This window comes from Chiloscyllium punctatum, chromosome 1 (genome assembly GCF_047496795.1).
Source record: "Chiloscyllium punctatum isolate Juve2018m chromosome 1, sChiPun1.3, whole genome shotgun sequence".
NCBI lineage: Eukaryota > Metazoa > Chordata > Chondrichthyes > Orectolobiformes > Hemiscylliidae > Chiloscyllium > Chiloscyllium punctatum.
In genome coordinates, this window is record NC_092739.1 from 122,951,290 (window position 1) to 122,975,785 (window position 24,496).

Consider the following 24,496-nt stretch of genomic DNA (forward strand, 5'->3'; position numbering starts at 1 on the left):
GTACCAGTCTCCACCACTTCCTCTGGCAACTCATTCCATACACTTACCACTCTCTGCATAAAAAAGTTGCCCCTTAGGTCTCTTTTATATCTTTCCTCTCTCGCCTTAAACCTATGCCCTCTAGTTCTGGACTCCCTCGCCCCAGGGAAAAGACCTTGTCTATTTATCCTATCCATGCCCCTCATGATTTTATGAACCTCTATAAGGTCACCCCTCAGCCTCCGATGCTCCAGGGAAAACTGCCCCAGCCTATTCAACCTCTCCCTCCAACCTCCCTCAAATCCTCCAACCCTGGCAACTTTTGTAAATCTTTTCTGAACCTTTTCAAGTTTTACAACATCCTTCTGATAGGAAGACCAGAATTGCACGCAATATTCCAACAGTGGCCTAACCAATGTCCTGTACAGCCGCAACATGACCTCCCACTCCTGTACTCAATACTCTGACCAATAAAAGGAAAGCATACCAAACTCCTTCTTCACTGTCCTATCTACCTGTGACTCCACTTTCAAGGAACGATGAACCTGCACTCCAAGGTCTCTTTGTTTACCAACACTCTCCAGGACCTTACCATTAAGTGTATACATCCTGCTAAGATTTAATAAACAAAAGATTCAACTTAAATAAACAAGCACCAAAACCATACTTGCAAAAAAAAATTCATGCATGGAAACACATTACAACAACAATTTCACAAAACCCATGAAATCAAAACCAACTGGAGACAGCAATTTTGATCAAAATATCTTGAAACCAGAGACTACTAGTCTTCAAAGAGAAAGTGTGTGGCTTCAAGTTTGTCAACATTCCCAAAAAGAAAATAGGTGGCTAAAAGGCATAGAAATGATAGTTATTGGTTCAAAAATGGGAAGTCATCTTTTGCCTATTAAGTGTTTGAATCTATTTCAGAGTTCTAGCGCATTGCACAAGAGCATGATTCAATACTTCTAGATACACATACTTTTCCAGATTTGCTCAATGTATCTCTCTCCTCTTGAAACATTGCCCCTCCCCCCAATCTCATGAAAGAGCTGAAGGTGTTCTTTTAATAAGCCATACTTCCAGCAATGTAAATATGTTCCTTTAGCATCTAAAGATCTGGTTCATTAATAACATGGATAATTGACCTTTGAATTATAATGTACATAAAATGCTACATTAAGAAGAAAATTCTCACTAAAATATTGAACACAGGGAAACTAGAAGTTCTGAAATTTCAGTTAGCAATACTGACTGCAACTATTTTATCAGCTGTTGCTTAGTGATAACTCTCCCATCTCTGGATGAGAAACTCATGAGTTGAAATTCCAGTTTGGGAAACTGAAAAGGTGAATGTAGCTGACTCTGAGGGAGTCACAATGAGGGAGCGTTGCAGACCTTGAGGTGACATCTCTTTTGGATGAGATTATAAACCATGACCATTCTGGTATCTCAAGTGGACATAAAAGATTCCATGGTACCAGAAGAACAACATATGATGTCCTGGTAAGCGGTTATCCCTATCATCGCAAGCAATAACACTAAAACAAGTCATCTTGTTGCAATGAGACCTTATTGTCTGCAAATTGGCTGTCACAATTCCCAACATTACAAAAGGAGTGACTACATAATATACACCACAGGCTGTAAACCACTTTAGGTCTTAAAGTTATAAAAGGGACAACATCAATGCAGTTTTATTTTACAGCTTCAAATCTTTTAATTACTTCAAACTACATATTTCAAAAAATACAGCAATTACTCCCCACACCTCACAATAATATAAAAACCCAACTGCATTTTTGAAGCTAGCCCCTCACTTACCCTGCAGCTAATGTAGTCCATCTGCAGCTTGGTGTGAATTTGATTTAAAGATCAACTACCAAACTCCTTCAATTTAATTTGTCAGAATTAAAGTGTGTTTCATCAAAACTGGACATGTTGAAAATGTAGATTTTTCAGTAGACGAGTTAAATATTTCAATGAAGGCAACAGCAATAGATTGGAGTAAATAAAGGAATACCAGATCCAATGAAAATTTAATAATTACAGAAATATTAAAGAATTTCTACCGTGTAACTAAATCAGAGAGGAAAGTAAGAAACAGATCTTTCAAACCAGAGACTTGTATCTCCTCAAAGAATCAGCTGTAGTTTTTGTTATGAATATTGGCAAATACAAAGTATAGTTAAGTAAATTAAGTGCTCAATTATTGCACAAAATGTGAATTCCAATAATCAGTAATGTGATATCACAATGAAAATGGAAATATTGCTTGTACACAAGGAATGTACATTAGGCAACCACAATTTACTTAGCCAAGGTCAAATGCTTAGGTCATAAATCAAACTGTACAATGCAAGTATGGGCAAACATTTAGATTACTCATTCATGCATATGACTTATCTTTGTAAACATAATTTCAACAAGTCTAAAGGTTTTGCTCCATAATTTAAAAACCTAACTTTCAACTCTTCGAAAATTGTGTTTGTTGAAGTTATCCTCAAATCCACTCAGATTCCAAGCAGATCACGGAATGGTGATAAAGCACATTCTTTTACTTGCTGTTTGAAAACAGAGTCTGCTCCTATGTACTTGCTGGGGCAGCTGGTTGGTACTAGATAGCCTACATGTATATTTTTGAAAGTACAAACACAAAATCACCAACGGGAGGAGAGGGGTGGCAAATAACAAACATGTGGGCGGGCCACAATGGTGCAAAAGACTTAACACATTTACCTCCCAGGGAAGATGGGACCTCTTCGTGTGCAAACTTCCAGCAGACCTGACAAACAGCACACCTAAGAATAATAGAGAATAAAGCAATGGACAATTTGGTGGTTGTGACAGGCAACTGTTGTGTTTGCATACCACCTTCTTCCCTCTGAGGCAGACCTCCCCCATTGGCAGGCCCTGACTGAAGCCAAGGCCCATACAATGAGACACTTCCACCCACTAATTATTCATATCAATTTTCCTTCACCTATCCCATGAAGCTGCCTGTTAGGTTCCAGTGAGGTAAAAACAATAACTGCAGATGCTGGAAAGCAAATACTGGATTAGTGGTGCTGGAAGAGCACAGTTCAGGCAGCGTCCAACAAGCAGCGAAATCGACGTTTCGGGCAAAAGCCCTTCATCAGGCCATTATTCCTGTGCTGTGCTCTTCCAGCACCACTAATCCAGTGTTAGGTTCCAGTGACCTAGCTAGGTCCCTAGCCTACTGCATTGCTGGCAATGGCCACTACTCCCAACAGAGCTGCCAGTACAGAAGAGCACCTTTTGGAGGCAAGGCATTGCCCTGAAATGCTGACACAAACCAGACAATTGCCTGAATGGTTTTTCATTGCATTGGGTCAGCCAGAAATGACTGCAGAGGAATTGCCTGCCCACTTCTGGCAGCAGATGGGCATCTGTCACAACCATCAAATTCAGTACATTGTTTTTATTTCCTATTATTCTAAGATGCACTGTTTCTAATGTTTGTTGAAACATTGCATTCCAATACATGGAGAAGCCCCATCAGCCCTCGGACGGTAACGTGGAGAGGAGCACGTGATGGCCAATATCATAAATCTGTTTCTTAAAACATAACTGTTGGATTGGAAACTGTGAAAATTGGTTTCCATGTTTCCCACATAACTGTAATTTAAAGGAAATATTTCATTGGTTGCAAGACACTTCATGATGGCCTGAGACCATGAAAAGTGCTATTTAAATGTAGTTTTTTGTTCCTGTCTCCATGATAGCATCCAAAGGATTTGAAGCAACTACATATTTTATTTGAAATTTGAAATTCAGTGATTTGATTACATGCCCAAATTTAACATCATATGAAAGCATGCAATCTTTACAAAAGTCAACAGAGGTTTATAAATAACGCTCTCTCCATGGATCATTTCATTATACTCAATTAAAGCTCCTAAGGCCTACCTACCACAGGCAAAAAAACCTATTGCAAAGTTTTTATCATTTCCAAAAACAGAAAATTGCTTTTAATATTATTTGCAATTATCAATAGAGAGTCTTTACAAAACTTGCACTTTTACCATGGGAAAATATCCCAGTGCACTGCACAGTAACTTCATTATGACATGAAGTGTGACATCAAGTCATATATGGAACATCACGATAGATGGCCAAAAGGTTGGTCAAATAGGTCGGCTTCAAGAACCATCTTAACGGAGGAGAATGGTGTAAAGGCAAAACCGTTTACTGAGTTTAGGTTAGTGTTTTACAAGCCTGTTCTTGGTGATGTGAACCTGTAGATATGAGGGAATAAGATAGAAAAATGGAATTGTGGGTCAAATCTGCCATGATCTCATTGAATTAGAGAGCAGACCTGATGGGCTGAATGGCCTACCCCTGCTTCTACATTTTATGATCTATTTTAATGCTTCAAGACTTGAAGAGGAGATGCCAGAATTAAAATTTAGGGGCTATAGGGATGAGATAAAAATAAAACAGGTGTTAAGCATGAGTGAATTGATGAAAAGGCAGGAATTTTCCAGAAATACAAAATTAACACCTGCCAATTTAATATTTTTCTTTGTAACAGCAGTAGCAGCAATCAGGGCTTCAAAGAACTATTAATTGGGCCATGTAAACCAACAAAAACATAATCTCAAACACTTAAAGGGGCCTCACAGCAGGCAGAAAACAGTCGAAGTTTTAGAGCCATCGTTGCCTCAGAGTTTGCTAGCCCAAGATCTCAATTCATAATTCACAGCTTGGGAAGCCCTGGTTTTAGGCCTAGGTAACGAGAATCCTACAGTTAACAAGTGACTCAAATGAGGAATGTAGGTCGTGGAATTGGATGATTGATAGAAGTTACAAGAATCCCAAGAGGGGAATGCAAAGGTGGGGCAAGGTGGGGGGAATGTGAAATAATGGTCATAATTTTCAAACTATGGAGTTATGAGACAGGGAAGCATTTTTGAGAGTTGATGATAGAGAAATTTTTTTTAGAGAGATCATGAGTTTACATAGGCTGGAAGATGAGAAGCCATCCTGGAAAGCACTGACTAGTCAAGTCTCACTAACAAGATGCTGGCTGGTTACTTCAGCACAATTCTTTTTTTTTTAAAAACTTATGGCTGTGGCTTTGCTGATTTGGCCAGATTTTTTTGCCCATCTCTAATTCCTTGAGACTAAATGCTGGTGCAGAGTTAGGGGAAACTGATCCATGGTTCAGAACCGTATTTGGCACAAAGAAAGATGGTGAGGTTTTGGTATTTACAGGTCAATCATCTCAGCTTCAGGATATTCCTGCAGGAGAAATGTAGCAGCATCTTTGTTTTATCTTGCAGGAGTTTTTCAGGGTAAGTGACAATGAAATGTTATTGATGGCCTCTGGAGCAAGTGTGATTAGAACAAGGGCCTCCAGGCTCAGAGGTAAGTGCACTACCACTGTGCCACAAGAGTCCTTCCAAGTGAAACAGTGAGCAAGTCAGTAGGATTCGACTTGCATAGGGTCACCTCAACAGATTTCAAATCCATTACCTTAACCAGTAGGCCATGATGACAATCCAGTTCCCCAGGTTAGTGACATGCCCAAACATCTTCAGCTGCTTCACCAATGACCTTCCCTCTATCGTAATGTCAGTACTGGGTTGTTTGCTGAAGATGCACAATGTTCAACATCATTTTCAACTCAAAGTGAAACAATCCATGTCCAAATGTAACAGGATCTGAACAATATCCTGGTGCCAACCAGAAAGAATTTATCTGTCATCCCTTGATATTTAATAGCATTACCATCATGGAATCCCCCATTATCAACACCTAGACATTATGAAGCTTAATAGGACCAGCCACATAATTACAATGGTTATAAACAGTAGGTCAGAGGTTTGGAGACCTGCAATGAATCACTCACTTCCTGACTCCACAAAGTATGCCCACATCTACAAGGCACAAATCAGGATCGTCAGGAGAAACAACCTATTTGCCTGGAGAAGCTCGACACCATCCGGGACAAAGCAGCCCACTTGATGAACGCGACATCAAACATTCTCCACCTTTACCATCAATACTCATTAGCAGCAGTTTGTACCAACTACAAGATGCACTGCAGAAATTCATTAAGGCTCCCCAGGTGGCAGCTGCCAAACCAATATTGCTAAGCTTCAACCCATTTCATAGAAGCATAGTAAATAGGAGCAGCTGTGGTCCATTTGGCTCTTCAAGCTTGCTTCGCTATTCAACATGATCATGGTTAATCGTCCAATCAGTACCCTGCTTCAACTTTCTTCCCATAACCCTTGATCCCTTTAGATGTAAGAACTACATCTAATTCCTTCTTGAATGCATTCAATGTTTTGACTACAACCATTTTCTGGGCAGAGAATACCACAGGCTCACCATTCTCTGGGTGAAAATATTTATCTTCACCTCAGTCCTAAATGAAATGGTCTACCTAAAATCCTTAGACTGTAATCTCTAGTTCTAGGTTCCTTCATCATCAGGAACATCCTTCCTCCATCTATCCTGTCTAGTCCTGTTATAATTTCAAGGGTTTCTAATGAGATTCCCCCCCCCCCCCATTCTATGAGAACCCCCTCATTCTTGAAACTCATCTGCTGCTAGTCTTCTTCTATTGTATCACTGTCTCTTAGCTTTGTTGTCCTAATGCATTCCTGACTGACATCTTGCATTTCACACTCCTTAACTCAAGGTCATCCAAGCTCATCCAGTCATTGCACTCGAACCTTAACTCTGCTTTTGTCCCACAGATACTGCCCGATCTGCCGGGTTTCGCAACAATTTCTGGTTGTTGTTCCATTCAAACCTCTGTTGCTTGAGACTTTACATGTAACAATTCCCATTTTCCTGACCTTCATTACACCCTCAACAAACAATATTTTAATATTAAAATTCACATCCTTGTTTACAAATTTATTCATGGCCTTGCATCTTTCTTTCTTGAATATACCCCTCTAATTTTAGCATCTTACTTCCTTCTGATCCTAGTTGCTTCATTGCTGATAACTGTGCATTCAGTTTCTTAAGCCCAAGTTCTGAAAGGCCATCCTCTCACTTTACCTCCTAATCCTATCTTTATATCTATGTAAATGTTCCAGCAGCAACTAGTAGATAAAACAGAAACGGTAATTTTGACAGAACCTTTCCTCCCAAATCCAACAACACGCAGACCAATTATAAATCACCTAACTCCAGTTTAGATTCTTCAATTTTACCCTGTAGGTCATGCATGAATAACAGGTGAGCATTCAAAGAGGAATCTACAGTTTTATAGAGACCATTTTGGTCACCCACTTCAAACATAATTTTGTATGAAGAATGGCAGAGAAAATCTAAAAGATTAATCAGGAGAAAAAATTATTAGGAAGATAAAATTAGCTAAGAAATGTAAAAATGGACAGTTTCTTCAGTTACTCAAAAAAAGTAACTAAAATGTATGTGTTCCTCTAGAGCTTGATGATGCAGAGTTAATTGTAGATAATAAAGAAATGACAGTTGAAATGAACAAATACCCTGCTTCTTCTTCACTATAGAAGGTATAAATTGCACTACCATAATAGCTATAAATCTGGAGGTGAAAGAGAAAGAGGAATTTGGTGAAATTACAAACACTGGGAAAGAAGTGCAGAGCAAACCAATAGAGCAACAGGCTGACAAGGCCAGTGACCTGATCGACTTCATTCTTACGTCTTAAAATAAGTAGAAACCGAGGGCGGTGTTATTTTTCCAAAACTCACTGGTTTCCATTCTAAGAAGAGTAGAAAATAGCAAATCAAATCCTTTTATTCAAAAAGGGAGCGAGGCAGAAAGCAGGAATCAGTCGACCAGTTAGCTTGACATCTGTCATGGTAGCATCATTAACATGGACTTAGAAAAGCTCATGGCAAGTGGAAAGAGTTAACATGGCTTTGTGAAAGGGAAATCATGTTTAACTAATTTATTGAAACTCTCTGAAGGCATAACATGCACTGTGGATAAAGTGAGGACTGCAGATGCTGGAGATTAGAGTCAAGAAAGTGTGGGCAGCATGGTGGTACAGTGGTTAGCACTGCTGCCTCACAGCGCCAGAGATTCAATTCCCGCCTCAGGCGACTGACTGTGTGGAGTTTGCACGTTCTCCCTGTGTCTGTGTGGGTTTCCTCTGGATGCTCCGGTTTCCTCCCACAGTCCAAAGATGTGCAGGTCAGGTGAAGTGGCCATGCTAAATTGCCCGTGGTGTAAGGTAAGGGGTAAATGTAGGGGTATGGGTGGGTTGAACTTCGGTGGGGCGGTGTGGACTTGTTGGGCTGAAGGGCCTGTTTCCACCCTGTAAGTAATCTCATCTAAAAGCACAGCAGGTCAGGCAGCATCTGAGGAGCAGGACAGCCCACGTTTCGGGCATTGTGGGGGTGGTTGAGGGGTGGGGTTGAGGAGGTTGAGAGATAAATTGGAAGACTTGGGGAAAGGGGGGGTGGAAGGAAACTGGGAAGGTAGGGAAGATGATCTGAAGGATACACTCGGAGAGAAACTCGCTGAGTTCCTTGTCGAGGGAGGAGGAGAACTTCTTCAAGGTGGGTACCCTCGGAAAAGACGAGGAGAAAGTTAGGACTGCAGATGCTGGAGAGTCAGAGTCAAAAGTGTGGCGCTGGAAAAGCAAGGACAGTCGCATCCAAGGAGCAGGAGAATCAATGTTTCGGGCATAAGCCCTTCATGAGGAATCTGTGATTGGGGAGGGAGTGCTGAGTGATAAATAGGAAGGTGGTGGTGAGACGTGGGGTTTCCCAGCTACCTTCCCCCCACCCTCCTATTTATCTCTCAGCTCTATCCCCACCCCCACATTCCTGATGAAGGGCTTATGCCCAAAACATCAACTCTCCTGCTCCTCGGATGCTGCCAGACCAGTGCCACACTTTTTGACTGTGGATAAAGGGAGTCTGAAAATGTACTGTGTTTGTATTTCCAGAAGGCATTTGATAAGGTGGTAGACATATAGTATGAAGTAAGGTTAAAAACAGTAAAGTCACCATAATTTCATCAGATAGAAGGCTAACTGGTGGCAATCTAACCTGACAGTCACCACATCACTGGAAAGGGAAGAAGTTAATAGGGAGAACCATAGTAACCTCAGCTAGTGTGACACTGTTGGCATCTCTCTGCATCACAAACCAGCTGTCCAGCAACTGAGCTAAACCTCTAACTGCTTTCGTATTAATGCACAGTACGCAACTACAGCAAGTAATAATGAGAGCTAATGTATGCTATACTTTCTGACAAGAAAAATGGAACATAAAGTTAAGGATGTTACCGCTACAGTTGTATTGGGCATTACTGAGACTATACTTTGAATACTGTGTACAGTTAATAAAGGAAGAATTGGTGGTTGTGGTGGTTCAGAGGAGATTTATAAATTGATACTTGGAATGTGTGTTGTTGTTGTAAGGTAAAAGGTTGGACAAATTGGGTATGTATTCACTAGAGTTTACAAGAGTGAAGGATAATGGGATTGAAGCATAAAAGGATGTTTCCTCTTGTGTGTGATCCAGCACTAGAGGTCACCCCTGAAGAACTGATTCTTTTCCCTCAGAGAACTTTTGAACTCTCTTCCTCAGAAGATGATGAAGGCAAAGGTAGATCTTTGTCAAATGAGGGAATCAAAGTTATCAAGGTAGATGGGAACATGGAATTCTAAACACAAACAAATCAGGCATAATTTTATTGAATGGTGCAAAAGGCTTGAGGAGCTGGATGATCTACTCCTAATTCATATATTTGCAACTTTCAAAATTCCAATCAATGCAAATAATGATATAGTGGTCTTATATATTCTGTGCAATAATTTTTATGAAACTCATTCATCATGAAGGAAATGATGATGACCTCAGAACAATTTCTGTGACTGAAGTCAACTATAAATATCAAGTGTTGCATCAAATTGATTAATGCTTCTTAAGAATTAAGGTTACATAGTCCAAGACACAAAGCTGAAAACCATTTTAAAATGATTGATGAATGACATTTGTCCTTCATCCAAAGCTGCTCATTACTTCAGCTAGTTTACAAATGCAAAATGGATTTAAAATGCAAAGGATCTGTATTAATAAAAACCTAAATGAAGTCTGATGTAGACTTACGATATTTCCTGTAACATGATATTTTAAGAATCTACAATTCTGCCAAAATCTACTTGTATTAGAATATTGCACACAGTTCAGATCAACTTCCAAACAGCTCATATTAAATTTCATGCTGCTTATCACTGTCATTCAAAAAAAAGTTCTGGTAACATCATTAACTTCAAAAGCTGATTGTCTTAATGTGCAATAAAGATGCGTCACTGCTGTACAGTAGATCTTTTCTAAGTCAAAGACAAAATGTATTTTTCAATGGCGATCTGAGACTTGAAAAATCAGAAACATGACCTTTACTGTATACAGTTAATACTCAGTACTAACCATCAATCATTATTTTTAAATCAGCATTTCCACTACCAACACAATACTTCCTCCCTTTGGGGTTTCCAACACTTAAGGGAGGATATATCACCAGAAGTTATATTAAGATCTAATATTGCAGAAATAACACGATAACAATTAGCTACTCTAACTAAAACATAGAATCAATTTTTTTAAAAATTGAAATAATCCCAAATAAGCTAGAAAACAAACAGAAAAATATAATTTTGCTTTAAAGAATAAGAGTGAGTCTATAGTTCACTTACGCAGACTTCCCCTCGCTGTCCAGTTTTGTGGGACTGATCCCTTTTTTGCCCAAGAGAGCTGACACTTTCTCTGTGTCGCCATGCTCCACAGCTTGCAGTAGTCGGTCATCATTCTTGTTCCATTCATGTGCCTGCAATGCACAGAGAAAAACAGTGAGAGTGCGGAGATATAGGCTTTTATTCGGGGACGTAACAGCTCAAACACAAGCAATGCATTAAACAGCAACCTAAATGCAGAATTAGAAGCACATCCGTGACAGGTTCCCTCCCAGGCTCCAAAAATTTGCAAAGGTAGCTGAATGAAAAGACCTTACAGTTGACACATATGTCTAGACAAAAGAGGAATTTCAGATCTTGCAAGGCATTCTCCATAACAACGTTTAACTGGACTACTCAGATACACTGCACCGCGAACCACCTAAAACTGCTGACACCAGCCTCTCGACGTATTGACTGGCTCTCTGCCTGAATTGATCCTGTGGGAGCAGCGCACTGCATCTCTGTATAAGATATAAAGCCTGGTATCAGAAAAAACACAAGTCTCGTATTTCCAACACATTTTCCAATTTCACATAACCAGATAGATTTTCCTCAGATTTCATAACATATAGTTCATGTTATCCAATATCTGCAACTACAAAATAATTAGTTTCAGAACAATGCTGAATTATGTGACACATCAATCAATTCTTCTTTTGGAAGGGAATAACATGATTTTAAGGAGGTTTTAACACATCATCACAATTAAAAGTGTTGGCTGATCAGATCACGGTTGCACAGTGGTTAGCACTGCTGCCTCACAGCGCCAGACACCTGGGTTCAATCCCTGCCTCAGGAGACTGGCTGTGTGGAGTTTGCACATTCTCCCTGTGTCTGTGTGGGTTTGCTCCGGTTTCCTCCCACGGTCCAAAAATGTGCAGGTTAGGTGAATTGGCTACGCTAAATTGCCTGTAGTGTTAGGTGCAGGGGTAAACGTAGGGGAATGGGTCTGGGTGGGTGCGTTTGGCGGGTTGGTGTGGACTTGTTGGGCTGAAGGGTCTGTTTCCACACTGTAACTAATCTAAAGGCTAATCAGCACCTGGTATAGACAGGTAGGGGAACATCTCTTCACCAGAAATAAAAGATCCAATCAAAAAAACTTTAGTATAGCAGTTTTCACTCTCCCAGAAATACTGACAGATGAGTGCATTTCCAGCATTTCACTTCACGTCTTTTTTCTAATTCATTCGTGAGATGTGGGTGTTCCTGGTTGGGCCAACATTTTTTCACTCATCCCTAGTTACTCCCCTAAGAGGTTGGTGGTGAGCTATCTTCTTGGTATTCTGCAACTTTGGGCCGATCAGCATGTTCCCAGTCCGGATGGTGAGTAGCTTAGGAGGCAAACTTGAAGATACCTTTGTATCTACTGCCCTTATCCTTCTAGATAAAAGTCGTTGTGGGTTTGGATCAAGCTATCCAGGGTTCTTTGGTGAATTCATGCTGTGCATCTTGCAGATCATAGAGGCTCCTGGGCATCGGTGGAGGACAGAGTAAATGCTTGTGGACGTGGTGCCAATTAAACAGGCTGCTTTGTCCTGGATCATGTCAAACTCCTTGAAGTGTTGTTGGATGTGCACCCATCCAACAGGGGAACACACTCCTGATTTGTGCCTTGTAGTTGGTGGACAGGCTTTGGGGAGTGAGGAAGCGCTGCTGTATTCTCAGCCTCTGATCTGCTCTTGTAGCCACTGTATTTAATGTGGTGAGTTCAGTTGAGTTTCTGGTCAAAGGTAATCCCAAAGTGTTTGATAGTGGAGGATTAAGTGATGGTAACACCATTGAATATCAAGGGGTGGTGATTAAATAATCTCTTATTGGAGATGGTCATTACCTGGCATTTGTGTGACACAGATGTTAATTGCCGCTTGTCAGTCCAAATCTTGATATTGTCCAGATCTTGTTGCATTCGAACAAGGACCTCTTTAGTATCTAAGGAATCACAAAAGGTGCTGATCATTGTGTAATCATTGGCGAACATCCCATGTTTGACCTTATAATGGAGGGAAGGTCATTAATGAAGCAGCTGAAGATGATCCTGCCTGGGACTCTACCTGAAGAACTCCGACAGAGATGTCATGAAGCTGAGATGACTGACCTGCAATAACCACAAAAGCTATTTTCCTTTCTGCCAGGTATGACTCCAACCAGCCGAGAGTTCATCCCCGATACCCACTGATTCCAGTTTTGCTCAGACTCCTTTATGCCACATTTCATCAAATGCAGCCTTGATGCCAAGGGCTGTCATTCTCACCTCACCTCTGGAATTCAGCTCTTTTGTCCATGTTTGAACCAAGGTCAGGAGCTGAGTGACCTTGGTGGAACCAAAGTGGGTGTTACTGAGCAGGTTATTACTGAGCAGGTGCTGTTGATGATTTGCTGATGATTAAAAATAGATTATGGGATGGTAATTAGCCTAGTTGGATTTGTCCTGCTTTTTTATATACAGGATATACCTGGGCAATTTTCCACATGGTCAGCTGAATGCCAGTGTTGTAACTATACTGGAAGAGCTTAGCAAGGGGAGTGGCAAGTTCTGGAGCACAAGTCTTCCGTACCAATGCTGAATATTGTCAAGGCCCACTGGCTTTGGATTATCCAGTGCCTCCAACCCTTTCTTGATATCACATGGAGTAAACTAAATTGGCTAAAGACTGGTATCTGAGATGCTACAGACTAGATTGATCATCCACTCAACACTTCTGGCTGAAGGTTTCTGCAAATACTTCAGCCTTATCTTTTGCATTGATGTATCAGGCAACTCCATCATTTAGGATGGGAATATTTGTGGAGGCTCTTCCTCCAGTGGCTTGTTTAATTGCCTACTGGAGGACAAATATGACTGGACGTAGCAAGACTTCAGATATTAGGTCTGATTGGTTGGTTGTGGGATCACTTAGCTCTGTCTATCACTTGTCCTGTATGGCATGCAAGTAGTCCTGCTTGTTAGGTGCACCAGGTTGACACCTCATTTTTAGATATGCTTGGTGCTGCTCCTGGCAGGTCCTCCTTCAATCTCCAATAAACCAGGGTGGATCCTGCAGTTGATGGCAATGGTTGAGTGGGGGATATGCTGAGTCATGATGCTACAAATTATGTTGGAGTACAATTCTGCTGTTCATGGTTCATAGCATCACAAAGGGTCCAGAGTCAATTTTGAAGACTTCGAGATGATATATCACACTGTGCTGCCAACTCTGCTCTGTCTGTCCTGCCTTTGAGACAGGACTTATCCAGGGCTGGAGATGGTGGCATCTGGGACATTGTCTGTTAGGTGTGATTCTACGGGTAAGACTACATCAGGCTGTTGCTTGACTAGTCTGTGAGACAGCTCTCTCAATTTTGGCACTAGCCCCCAGATATTAGTAAGGAGTACTTTGCAGAGTTGATAGGGTGGTTTCTGCCATTGTCTTTTCTGGTATTTAGGTCAAACCAGGTAGGTAATCTGGTTTCATTTCTTTATTGAGACTTCATAGTGATTGATACAACTGAGTGGCTTGATTAGACTGTTTCAGAGAGTAATTGAGAGTCAACCACATTGCTGTGGGCCTGGAGTCACATGTAGGCCAGACCAGGTGAGGATGCCCTTCTCTGAAGGGCATTAGTTAGCCCGATGTCTTTCTGAAATTGAAAATGGTTTCATGGTCATCAGTAACTCTAGTCAATAAGGGAATCAAGGTTATGAGGAAAAGACAGGAAGGTAGAGTTCGGGATTACCTTATCAGCCATGTTGTCATTGAACAATGCAGTTAACTCTATGGGCTGAATGGCTTACCTCTCTTCCTACGCCTTATCATTTTACAGCACAGCCTCAAAATCAAAAGATATTTAGTCAACCTTAGAAGGATAAAAGTAATTTAATCTGCTCACTTTGCAGGTGATGTCAGCCATATTGGGTATTTCTTTTCCTGCCATTGATTTTCAGTCCAACATAGCAAGGTTCTACTTCATTTCAGTATGAGTGACTCTCAAGCCCTGCATGTGACCCATGGACTTTCCTCACCCCTGTGTTTTATGTTGTTTTTTGTGTTGTTATCCAAAGGCCCATGAACTTCCAGCTTCCTGCCATTTCTGCTCAACACCTTTGTATAATTAGTAATGTCTCCACTTTACCACCAGACGTCCTGGCGTTGGAAATTCCTATGCTCTCATTAGGCATTGATAATTGGAGGTAGAGAGCCTGAGTTACTGTAAACTATTGGAACTTCCCCTTCTGGAGCTTCGAGTCCGCTCCTATCTACAATTGCCTCCTATCACTGTGATGGAATCACCCACAAAAATTAAATCCAGTTCCAGAAGTGAGGCTATTTGCTGATGATTGCACAATGTTCATGACCATTTGCAACTCCTCAAATACTGAAGCAGTCGACATTCAAATGTAGCCAAATTTGGTCAATATCCATATTTGGGGTGGCAAGTGGCAAGTAACATTCACTCTATACAAGTACAAGGCAATGACCATCCCAAACAAGAGGCAATCCAATTATTTTCCCTTGACAGTATTACTATCACTGAATTGCCCACTATCATCATGGGGGTCAACTTTGTGCACAAATTTAAGTGGACTAGCTGCCGAAATATAGTGGCTATAAGGCTAGGAATGCTATGTGAGAAACTCACCTCCTGATTTTCTGAAGCCTGTCCATCATCCAGAAGGGACAAATCAGGTGTGTTTGGAATACTCCCCATTTGTCTGGATGAGTACAGCTCCAACAACATTCAAGAATTGACTACCTAGATCAAAGCTGCCCACGTGTTTAGCATCACATCCACAAACAGACATTCAGTCCCTCCACCATGACACACAGTAGCAACACTGAATACCAGCTACAAGATGCACTGCAGAAATTCACTGAGGCTCCTTCGACAGCACTTTCCAAACCTGTGGCCAATACTACTTCAAAGGACAAAGGTCAGATATATGGCAGCACATCTCCTGCAACTTTCTTGCCAGGCCACTTACAATCCTGAAACAAAAATGTTTTCTAACAAAGTCACCAGATTCAAAATGCTAACTCTGCTTTCTTCCCACAGATGCTGCCAAACCTGCTGAGTTTCACCAGCAATTTGTTTTGTTTCAGATCTCCACCAGCTGCAGCTCTTTGTTTTATTTACTGACAACCCTGACTTCGAAATATTTTTCCATTTCTTCAGTGTCAAAATCCTGGGAATCCCCAAACAGCCCTGTGTGAGTGTCTACACCAAATGATCAAGGAGGCAGACAATCAGCATTTTCTCAAGGACTTCTGGTGATGTGTTGCAAATGCAGACTCAGCCAGTGACATCCTCATTAGATGAAAAAAGAGATACAAGGCAGTTACCTCTCAAGGGTGAGTTCTGAAGCCATCATTTAAGGCTAGAGGAAAAAAATCAGATAAATTTTTCTTGGCATTGAGATTCTGATAATACTTGTTCTTTGAATTTTTCCATCATTTTCATGCCACATCATGGACAGCTATCAAGTTGTTAAGTATTATTATAAAATAAAGCTTTGAATAATTTGGCACTATTTTAATGTTTCAGAAGTTTTGTTCATGCAGGAGTAAGCAAGACTCAAACAAAGACTTCTCAGTCTTTTTTTTTCCACGGGCTGTAGGCACTCCTGGCAAAGCCACTAGTCATTGTCCATCCCTAATTACCCTTGAATTAAGTGGCTTGCTAGGCTAGTTTGGATGGCAGTTAAGAGTCAGTCATTTTGCAGAGAATCTGGAGTCACACGTAGCTAAGTGATCAGGTAAGCTCAGCAGATTTTGTTTAGATGTCTATCATTGATAGTTTCACAATCATCATTGTTGAGAGAGATTTTAATTCCAGATGTGATTATTTGAAGCCAAGTTCTATCAGCTACAGCAGTGGTATTGGAACCCACAAGCCTACAGCATTCGCCTGGGAGTCTGGATGACTAGTCCTAGTTACATTACCAATGGGCCAACATCTTCAATTAGCTGCCAGCACTCTGAGCTATGATGTTGAGGAAGACAATAGCCAAGCCTTCTGCTCCCAATTTCCAGTCACTCTTGATAAAAGACAAGGAGGAAGTGAGTAGGTGGAATTCTAGCTCCATAACCTCCTGATACTCAGGTTCACACAAATCAGAGAGAGTTAAGAACTCAATGATTAGTCAAGGAAGTATGTTCCATCGTGACTTACCACCTTCAGATGAATGGAGAAACAGAACAGTAGCTGGGCTGGTGGAAGATTAGATTAGATTACTTACAGTGAGGTAACAGGCCCTTCGGCCCAACAAGTCCAAACCGACCCGCCAAAGTGCAACCCACCCAGACCCATTCCCCTACATTTCCCCCTTCACCTAACACTACAGGCAATTTAGCATGGCCAATTCACCTAACCTGCACATTTTTGGACTGTGGAAGGAAACCGGAGCACCCGGAGGAAACTCACGTAGATACAGGGAGAATGTGCAAACTCCACACAGTCAGTCGCCTGAGGTGGGAATTGAACCCGGGTCTGTGGCACTGTGAGGCAGCAGTGCTAACCACCGTGCCACTGTGCCGCCCACAAAAGATGTTGAACAGCATGCTTAAACCAGTGTAAAGCAAGCTGAAGCCCAGAATGCTCCAACACTGAATTCCCAAACCAAGTTGAAAAATAAAGCGTGGCCACATTATGAGCATACTAATATATGAACAAGGAGCAAGAATAAGGCTGAACTGCCATTCAATAAGATCACGGGCAGTCTGATTTTAACATCTATTCTACATTCCCACATAACCCTGATAACCTTTCATCTTCTGCAGAGGAAGCGGGGTAGGAAATTTCACGTAGCTGTACAATTATATCAAGGAAGTGTTTTTGCATCTCTTAGCTGCTCACTCCAAGACATCCAGACTAGCATGTCAGACAGACTGGGCTGAATTACTTGTGTTGCAACAATTCTCTAACTATGTGAATCACACACTGAACCACACTGCTCTGCAGCTCATTGGGCTTCACACAACTGATTAGAACACAAGAAGCAAAATGAAACGAGAGAGAAACGTGTGAAATTTTTAGCAAATTCAACACCGAACTTTATACATGTTTCCAAAGACTGAGAAATATGGAATAACCTTAGAGTATTTTGTGGTTTGAGTTCTTGCTTACTCCTACATGAACAAACATTCTGAAACATTAAAATAGTGTCAAATTATTCAAAGCTTTATTTTATAATAATATTTAATGGCTTGATAGCTGTCCATGGTGTGGCATGAAAATATTTACATTTTTTTCTCTACGATTGTATCATTGTAGATGATTTAAGAAATTTTAGCCAGGGATCCAACTCCTGAGTTCTCTTCTGTGATCGAACTGAAAATATGTACATGTCATACAGAATCAAACAGAAATTCAACGTCAAGGATCTTATAAGCAAGCTCTTGGGCAACGTACCAAAGGTCACTGAATAATACTGTAACACAAGTCAGCATCTTCAGCAGATATACAGATTACAACACTTAATGTCTCCAGAAAGCTTCAGAGATATTGAATTACTTTGAACTGAAACAATGCATCTTGTACGCAAATCAGCAGTTTTCTCCCCACATTATAAATGTGCATAAAGATGAATGATGGGTTTTAAAAAAAATGTTATTAATTGAGTTGGTCAAAGTACTGGAAGAACTCCCTACTGTTTGATGTGGGATCTGAAACCCATCAAAAGCATTATACAGGAATTCTTCCATTACTTGTTTGAGGTAAGGTACCATTACAACTGGAGTGTTAATTTGGAACAGAGAACGTTATTGACCAGCCAATTGATAGGGGGAACAGGAAACATTTTTTTAAAATTACAAGTGAGAGCTATTCATGGTATCTCACAGTTTTAGCAACAAACTTGGATATTTTTCAACTTTGTCTGAAAATTCACATATTGCAGGGTCACTGAGACTGCAGGAAAAAATATTGAAAAAATCATTACAATTATTCCTTAACATCTCAAAAGTTTGTACATCAGTTACTTTAATAAATGGTTTTGAAACCATATTCCAACAAATTATGAAGTTTAATAACACTGGAACTGACAACTATTTATAGTTAGATTACATCGAATGCTTTATCATTGTATACTAGAAAGAATGAGTTTGACTTTACCCCTCTGCACAGATGTATATCAACCCTCACGTATTATAGGCTTCCCACCAACTTCACAAACAATGAATTATTTGTGAAGTGGAGTTACTGCTCTTAAATGTTCAACTATACTGACCATTTTCTACACAGCAAGTCAAATCACTGTGTTATCATCAATGGTAACTGAGAGCAAAATATTTTCATTAAAACTTCAGCCAAACATACTGGTACAATTTGCTCTCTACGGATTGTTCAACTACAGATTTGCTACTTTATCAATATTGATCATTATCACTTTCCACTGAGGTATCGATAACTTGGATGTTTTTTGAGAGATGGGAGATCGGAATCAGACTGTTACAATGCAACATTTTAAATTTGATTTGCAACAGTTCTGTCTTCGCATTTGTTTGTTTTACACACACAAATTATTTTAAAAATATTGGCTTCAATGCTGCTCAACTTTCACTGCCATTAACTTATACACATACAAACAATTTAATCAATATTTGAAACCCATTATAATGTACAATTATAATTCGCTTTCATGGAGTGATTGAACAGAGGAGAATCGACAATAGCAACTCAGCAATTTACTTTTACCTCTCGATAAAAATCCAAGTCCTCAAACTTCACTTTTGTTTCCATTTTTCCCCACATCAAACTCATGCATATGATCCAAGTGACATCAGGAACTTACTGAAACTGACTATTGTGTAGGCTCACCAGTCAATTACAACACCATAACTTTTAATGTGTGTCAGGAAAAACATTTCAGAATCCGTTACAAAATGGCAGCAACTCCTGACAAGGAATTCTACCCAAATAATTATTTTGTTTTATTGTTTCAAAAGATAATAATCAAGATTGATATTTTAAACACTTCCTGCTTTTTTTTTGTTTTTAAGATTTGCAACTTTTTCTTCAAAATCCTGGACTGTAGATCTTGTTATGAGAAACTAAGTACAGGATATCTATCAGTCACACTATTTAGACCCCAAGTGCAGTGTTCAAAATGAAACATCATACTCCTTCAATATGAAGTTAAAGATAAAAATATTAACCTAGAGTTAAACCGACAAAGTACTTACATCTATAGAGAGAAATGAACACAGAAACATGCGTTTCATTACTGCAGCTGTTTGTTCCTTTTCTCGTTCCTTCTTTGCTCATCTAGTCACCGTTAGATCTGCTAGAAAGTATCCTGTTTCACAAACTCCTTAGAAACAAGTTTTCTTTGTACCATCCAATCAAAGCATTACCACCAAAAGTACAGACACTAGATCCCATTGATTAGCCCTCTGCCATCTTTCAGAGGTTGCCGTGACAAGTTCACACAGAATACAGAATTGCCATTGTACAATGAGACAAAAAAGATTTCTGGAACACATATTCATGTGCTAGTGAGATACCAATTTGCAATGTCAAATTATTCATATTAAATAAACAAGGCCAGGAGGAGAACGACAACATATTGGCACAGTTTTTCAAGAAAGAGACTGCATTGCTTCAAAATATATATGATAGTGACCTAAATTGTGTAATAATATCTTGGCTATCTCAGTGAGGCATACTTGTCTGTTGACTTTGGGGAAAATTTATTTTAATAGTTGAAGAATGTTTGATATCCGGCTGTCATTTCATTCGTATAGTTTATATCAAGAGCATGTACAATTGGACCAGAAAAATGGGGGTGTGGAAAAGGGGAAGAGCTGACAAACTGCTAAAGAAAATATATTTTATAATATTGCATTTTAAGAGTTTTGAACGTAGTCTGATATGTTATTGTCACCAAGAATGATATTTACACAGCTATTGAGGAAGCACTGACTTAAATTATTATCCTTACTCCTTAGGAGTGCTTTGAATTTGATGTTTTATCAAATTTTAATAGGGAAAGGAACTAAAGAGCTGAATCATGAGTACGAGAATAAAAAAATGTAGTTGCATCATAACGTTTAATGAAATTGTCTCAAAAATCTTAACAGAATTTAAAACTAACACATAGTTTGGTGTAGCTTCAGTAAGCATGGTTTTATTTGTACATTGGATATGTCAATGGCAAGGTCAGCATTTGTTGTCCATCCTTAAGTGCCCAAGATGATGATGGGGTGTTAATTTCTTGAACTACTATCCATGTAGTGTAAAAACACCCTTAGCTGCTGTCGGAAAGGAATTTTCAGAACCTTATCCCAACAACAGTAAAGGATTGTGATATAATTACACATCAGGAGTGTGCTTGACTTGTATGTGGTATTTCCACATGTCTGTTATTCTTGTTCTTCTCAACGGTAGAGTTTGCAGGTTTGCAAGTTGCTGTAAGGCAACATTGCTTACATTTCAGATATTAAACCCAAGAAAATGTATCATATGGTATTCAGAGAAATTGACATTCTCAATGGTTGAATTGCAAAAATACTGCACAAGAAGACTTGGCTGTGTTGTATACACTAACAGTCATAACTAAGTTGATGCATGATCACTCAGGCTGGGTACCAACTGTTCAGAAAAAAAAGACATCAAGAGCTAAAAGAAACGCGCATGCAAGAGCAGATGCGGAATACAATATATTCCATTCTAGTGAATCAGTTCCATGTTATAGGGTCAATTTACTATTGGAATATAAAGTGTACCCCATGTCTCATTTATTATCAATACAAGTAGTCTAGAAATGCACTAAAAAAATTCATGAAAATAACATTTGAAATGTTTTGAGTTTCAGTTGGAATTTTGTGCCCTAAATGGGCTAAAACGGAGATGGATGCTCAAAATAGTAGCGCCCAAGCTGTGTACGTCAATGTCTTTCCTCTATTCCCAAAAATGAAGAGGGGAACTTAAGCCTGTTGAGGTCAGTTAGCTATAGTTAAGGAATTAATGAAAGCCTGTCTTTGTAAAGTTTTTTTTTGATGCTGGAGGCTGCTGCCAGTTAGGATTAAAAGGGTCAGACCTGTTGGTATCTAAAAACAAGGAGAAACAAAGAAAGTGGCATGATCAAGAAAGGCAAAGGAGATGGGCAACCCAGCAATCCCACCATTGGCTGGATATCTTTTATTACAGCAAAACCAGCAAATGTTAAGAAAGAGTTTCCAATTATAAATACTGGCAATTCTTATGACGTTATGTGATTTTACACAGTTAATCTAAATGCATTACTCAAATAATGTTATTCAGGAATAAGGGGGATTAAGCAGGTGTCCAAAACTGTCAAGACTTTGACAGTATTATTTAATAACTTACTGTGGTGTTTCAAATAGAGAAAATTGGGCAAAGTACAGTTTCTGAAGATGTAGGTTGGAAGGCACAGGTTAATAAAACCAGAGCTTACAGATGATGTTAAGATTGCAAATATTTAAAATTTCTGAATCTATCTTTATAGTTTTCTTTCAGTCAGTTTTTGAAACACAGTATGTACAGCAATTGGGTAAGCATGGAAAGAGTCAGTTCAAGCAAAGGAGCAAACCTTTGGTGCTGAAACCCTGAAAGTTGTGTAATGGAGGTGTTCAGCAGGCTGAAGGGTGTAATTACAACACAACATTTACACAGGATTTTCCATTACAGTTGTGGACAAAGGAATTTATTTCAGAATCCTGAGGTGAAAGCAGATAAGAGATGTAGTATGCTTTACAATGGATGACTGACCTTGCTGACTAAAGTTCCATGCAGTTGACTAGCCTCAATCTCCTGTCCCAACTGAAATACTACAAATAGATGTAAACAGGTAAATTTTAAAATATATGCACAAGGTGGAAAATCACAGCAGCATTTATTTTCACGTGCTTGGAGAATAATCAAAAGACATAAAATTTCTACCTTCCACTTAATGCTGCCTCCCTGATTTTACACTGCAGTTTATGCTAAGTATGGCAACTTGTATTCAATGCAACGTTGCACTACACCTCAACATGGTATACAATAAAATCAGTGTTTTTCACAAGCTTGATGGACTGGAGTTTTCCAACCAACTTGTATGTAATACTCAATGTACAGTGCATATTTTAATTTCAGCTAATCTTCACACACACTAAATGCCCATTAAAAATGCCACAGTAATGAGAGATCACATTAAGCTACATAAGTGATAAAAATGTAAATCAGTAAAACTGATATATTGATGTCTTCAGTAGCATATAAAGATATTTATTTTAGAGAGTCTGGTTTTTAATAAATAAACAAATCACCAAGCTACAGTATAATAACAATTACAATAAGTATACAGCAGTGTATATCATATATAGGTACAGACATTTACAAAATTAGTAAATAACATGACATTTTAAACAAAGAAAAATTGGTACTGGAAATGTAAAACAAGACCAGCATTGGTGAAATTTCATTTTTCTAATCTCAAATTGCCCTGAAGAGACATTCAGTAAAACTATTAAGAGAATGTGACTCAGCTTTAACACACCAGACAGTAGGCTTCAGTGAAGCCAATAAAGAAATAATGAATCTTTAGCAAAATTCTAAGACAATGGGGCTTATTAGCAGCTATACAAATCATCAAAGGAAAGCTATTAAGAGTAAGGGATTCAGCTTTCAATATATTCCAGTGAGAATGCAGGATTCAAGGAAGGGGATTAATCAAAACATGGTAAACCAGAAACTTAAGAACAGCATCAAATTAAAAGGAAAAAAAACATGTGGCAAAGATTAGTGGTACGCCAAAGAATTGGGAAAGTTTTAAAATGCAACAAATGATGACCAAAGAAAAGGAAGAAAATAAACAATGAACTTGAATAAAATAAATTTGAAGAAAACAAACTTATAAGTAAGTTCAAGATGGATGGTAAGAGCTTCTTTAAGTACATAAAAAGAGAGATGCCAAAGTTGAACATAGGCTCCCTGGAGAACAAGGCTGGGGAAACAATAATGAGGAACCAGGAAATTGCAGAGGAGTTGAACAAATACTTTGTATTAGACTTCATGGTTGAAGACCTAATAGCATTCTAAAAATAGGAAAAAATCGAGTAGCAAAATGGGCAGAGGAAATAAATAATTACTATCACTAGAGAAATAGTAGTAGGAAAATTAATGGGGCCAAAAGCTGATAAGTCTTTTGGACTTGATCGGATGCATTCCAGGATATTAAAGGAAATAGTTACAGAGATGGAAGATTACTGCCAGTGCATCCATTAAGAATTCTGAGATTGTGGAAAAGTCTCACAGGATTGGAATATGTCAATGTAACACCTTTATTTGTAAAAAGAGGGTGTGGGGGTGTGGGGTGGGGGGGGGGGGGGAATACAAAAGATAAAAGGCAACTAAAGGCCAATTAGCTTAATGTGTGTTTCATGGAAAATATTGAGTCTCTGAGAATAAGATCATAAGAAACAGGAATAGACTGTTCAGCCCCTCAAGCCTACTCTGCCATTTAGTAGATCCAACATTCCTCACATTTGCTTTCCTGCCCTTTCCCATAACCCTGGATTCCCCTTATCAAGAATCTTATCTCAGCCTTAAGTATACACACAAGGACTCTGCCACCACATCTGTCTGTGGCAAGGAATTACAGAGACACTCAGCCCTCAATTTCTCCTCATCTTTGTCTTAAATTGGTGTCATTTTATTGTGAGACTAAGTCAGCTGGTCCTAGGTTTTCTCACACAGGGAAACATCCTCTCAGCATTTACCCTGTCAAGCCCCTTAAGAATCCTACAAGTTTCAATGAGATCACCCCTCATTCTTCTAAACTCCATGAGTAGAGTCCCAACTTGTTTAGCCTTTACTAATAAG

At 39.4% G+C, this 24,496-nt stretch overlaps 1 protein-coding gene across 8 annotated transcripts in view; it reads right to left on the reverse strand.

Annotated features, from left to right (window-relative positions):
* rai14 (retinoic acid induced 14) overlaps nt 1–24,496 on the reverse strand; it is a 281,933-nt gene that overhangs the window by 144,101 nt on the left and 113,336 nt on the right. For 3 of the 8 annotated variants that reach the window (XM_072573347.1, XM_072573357.1, XM_072573348.1), the window contains exon 3: nt 10,658–10,788. In XM_072573347.1, the coding sequence (XP_072429448.1) occupies nt 10,658–10,788 (131 nt within the window). Of the gene's footprint in view, nt 1–10,657; nt 10,789–10,971; nt 11,047–12,527; nt 12,626–19,854; nt 19,972–24,496 lie in introns of those variants that run through there. The other 5 variants (XM_072573343.1, XM_072573337.1, XM_072573340.1 and 2 more) reach the window with 4 other exon arrangements.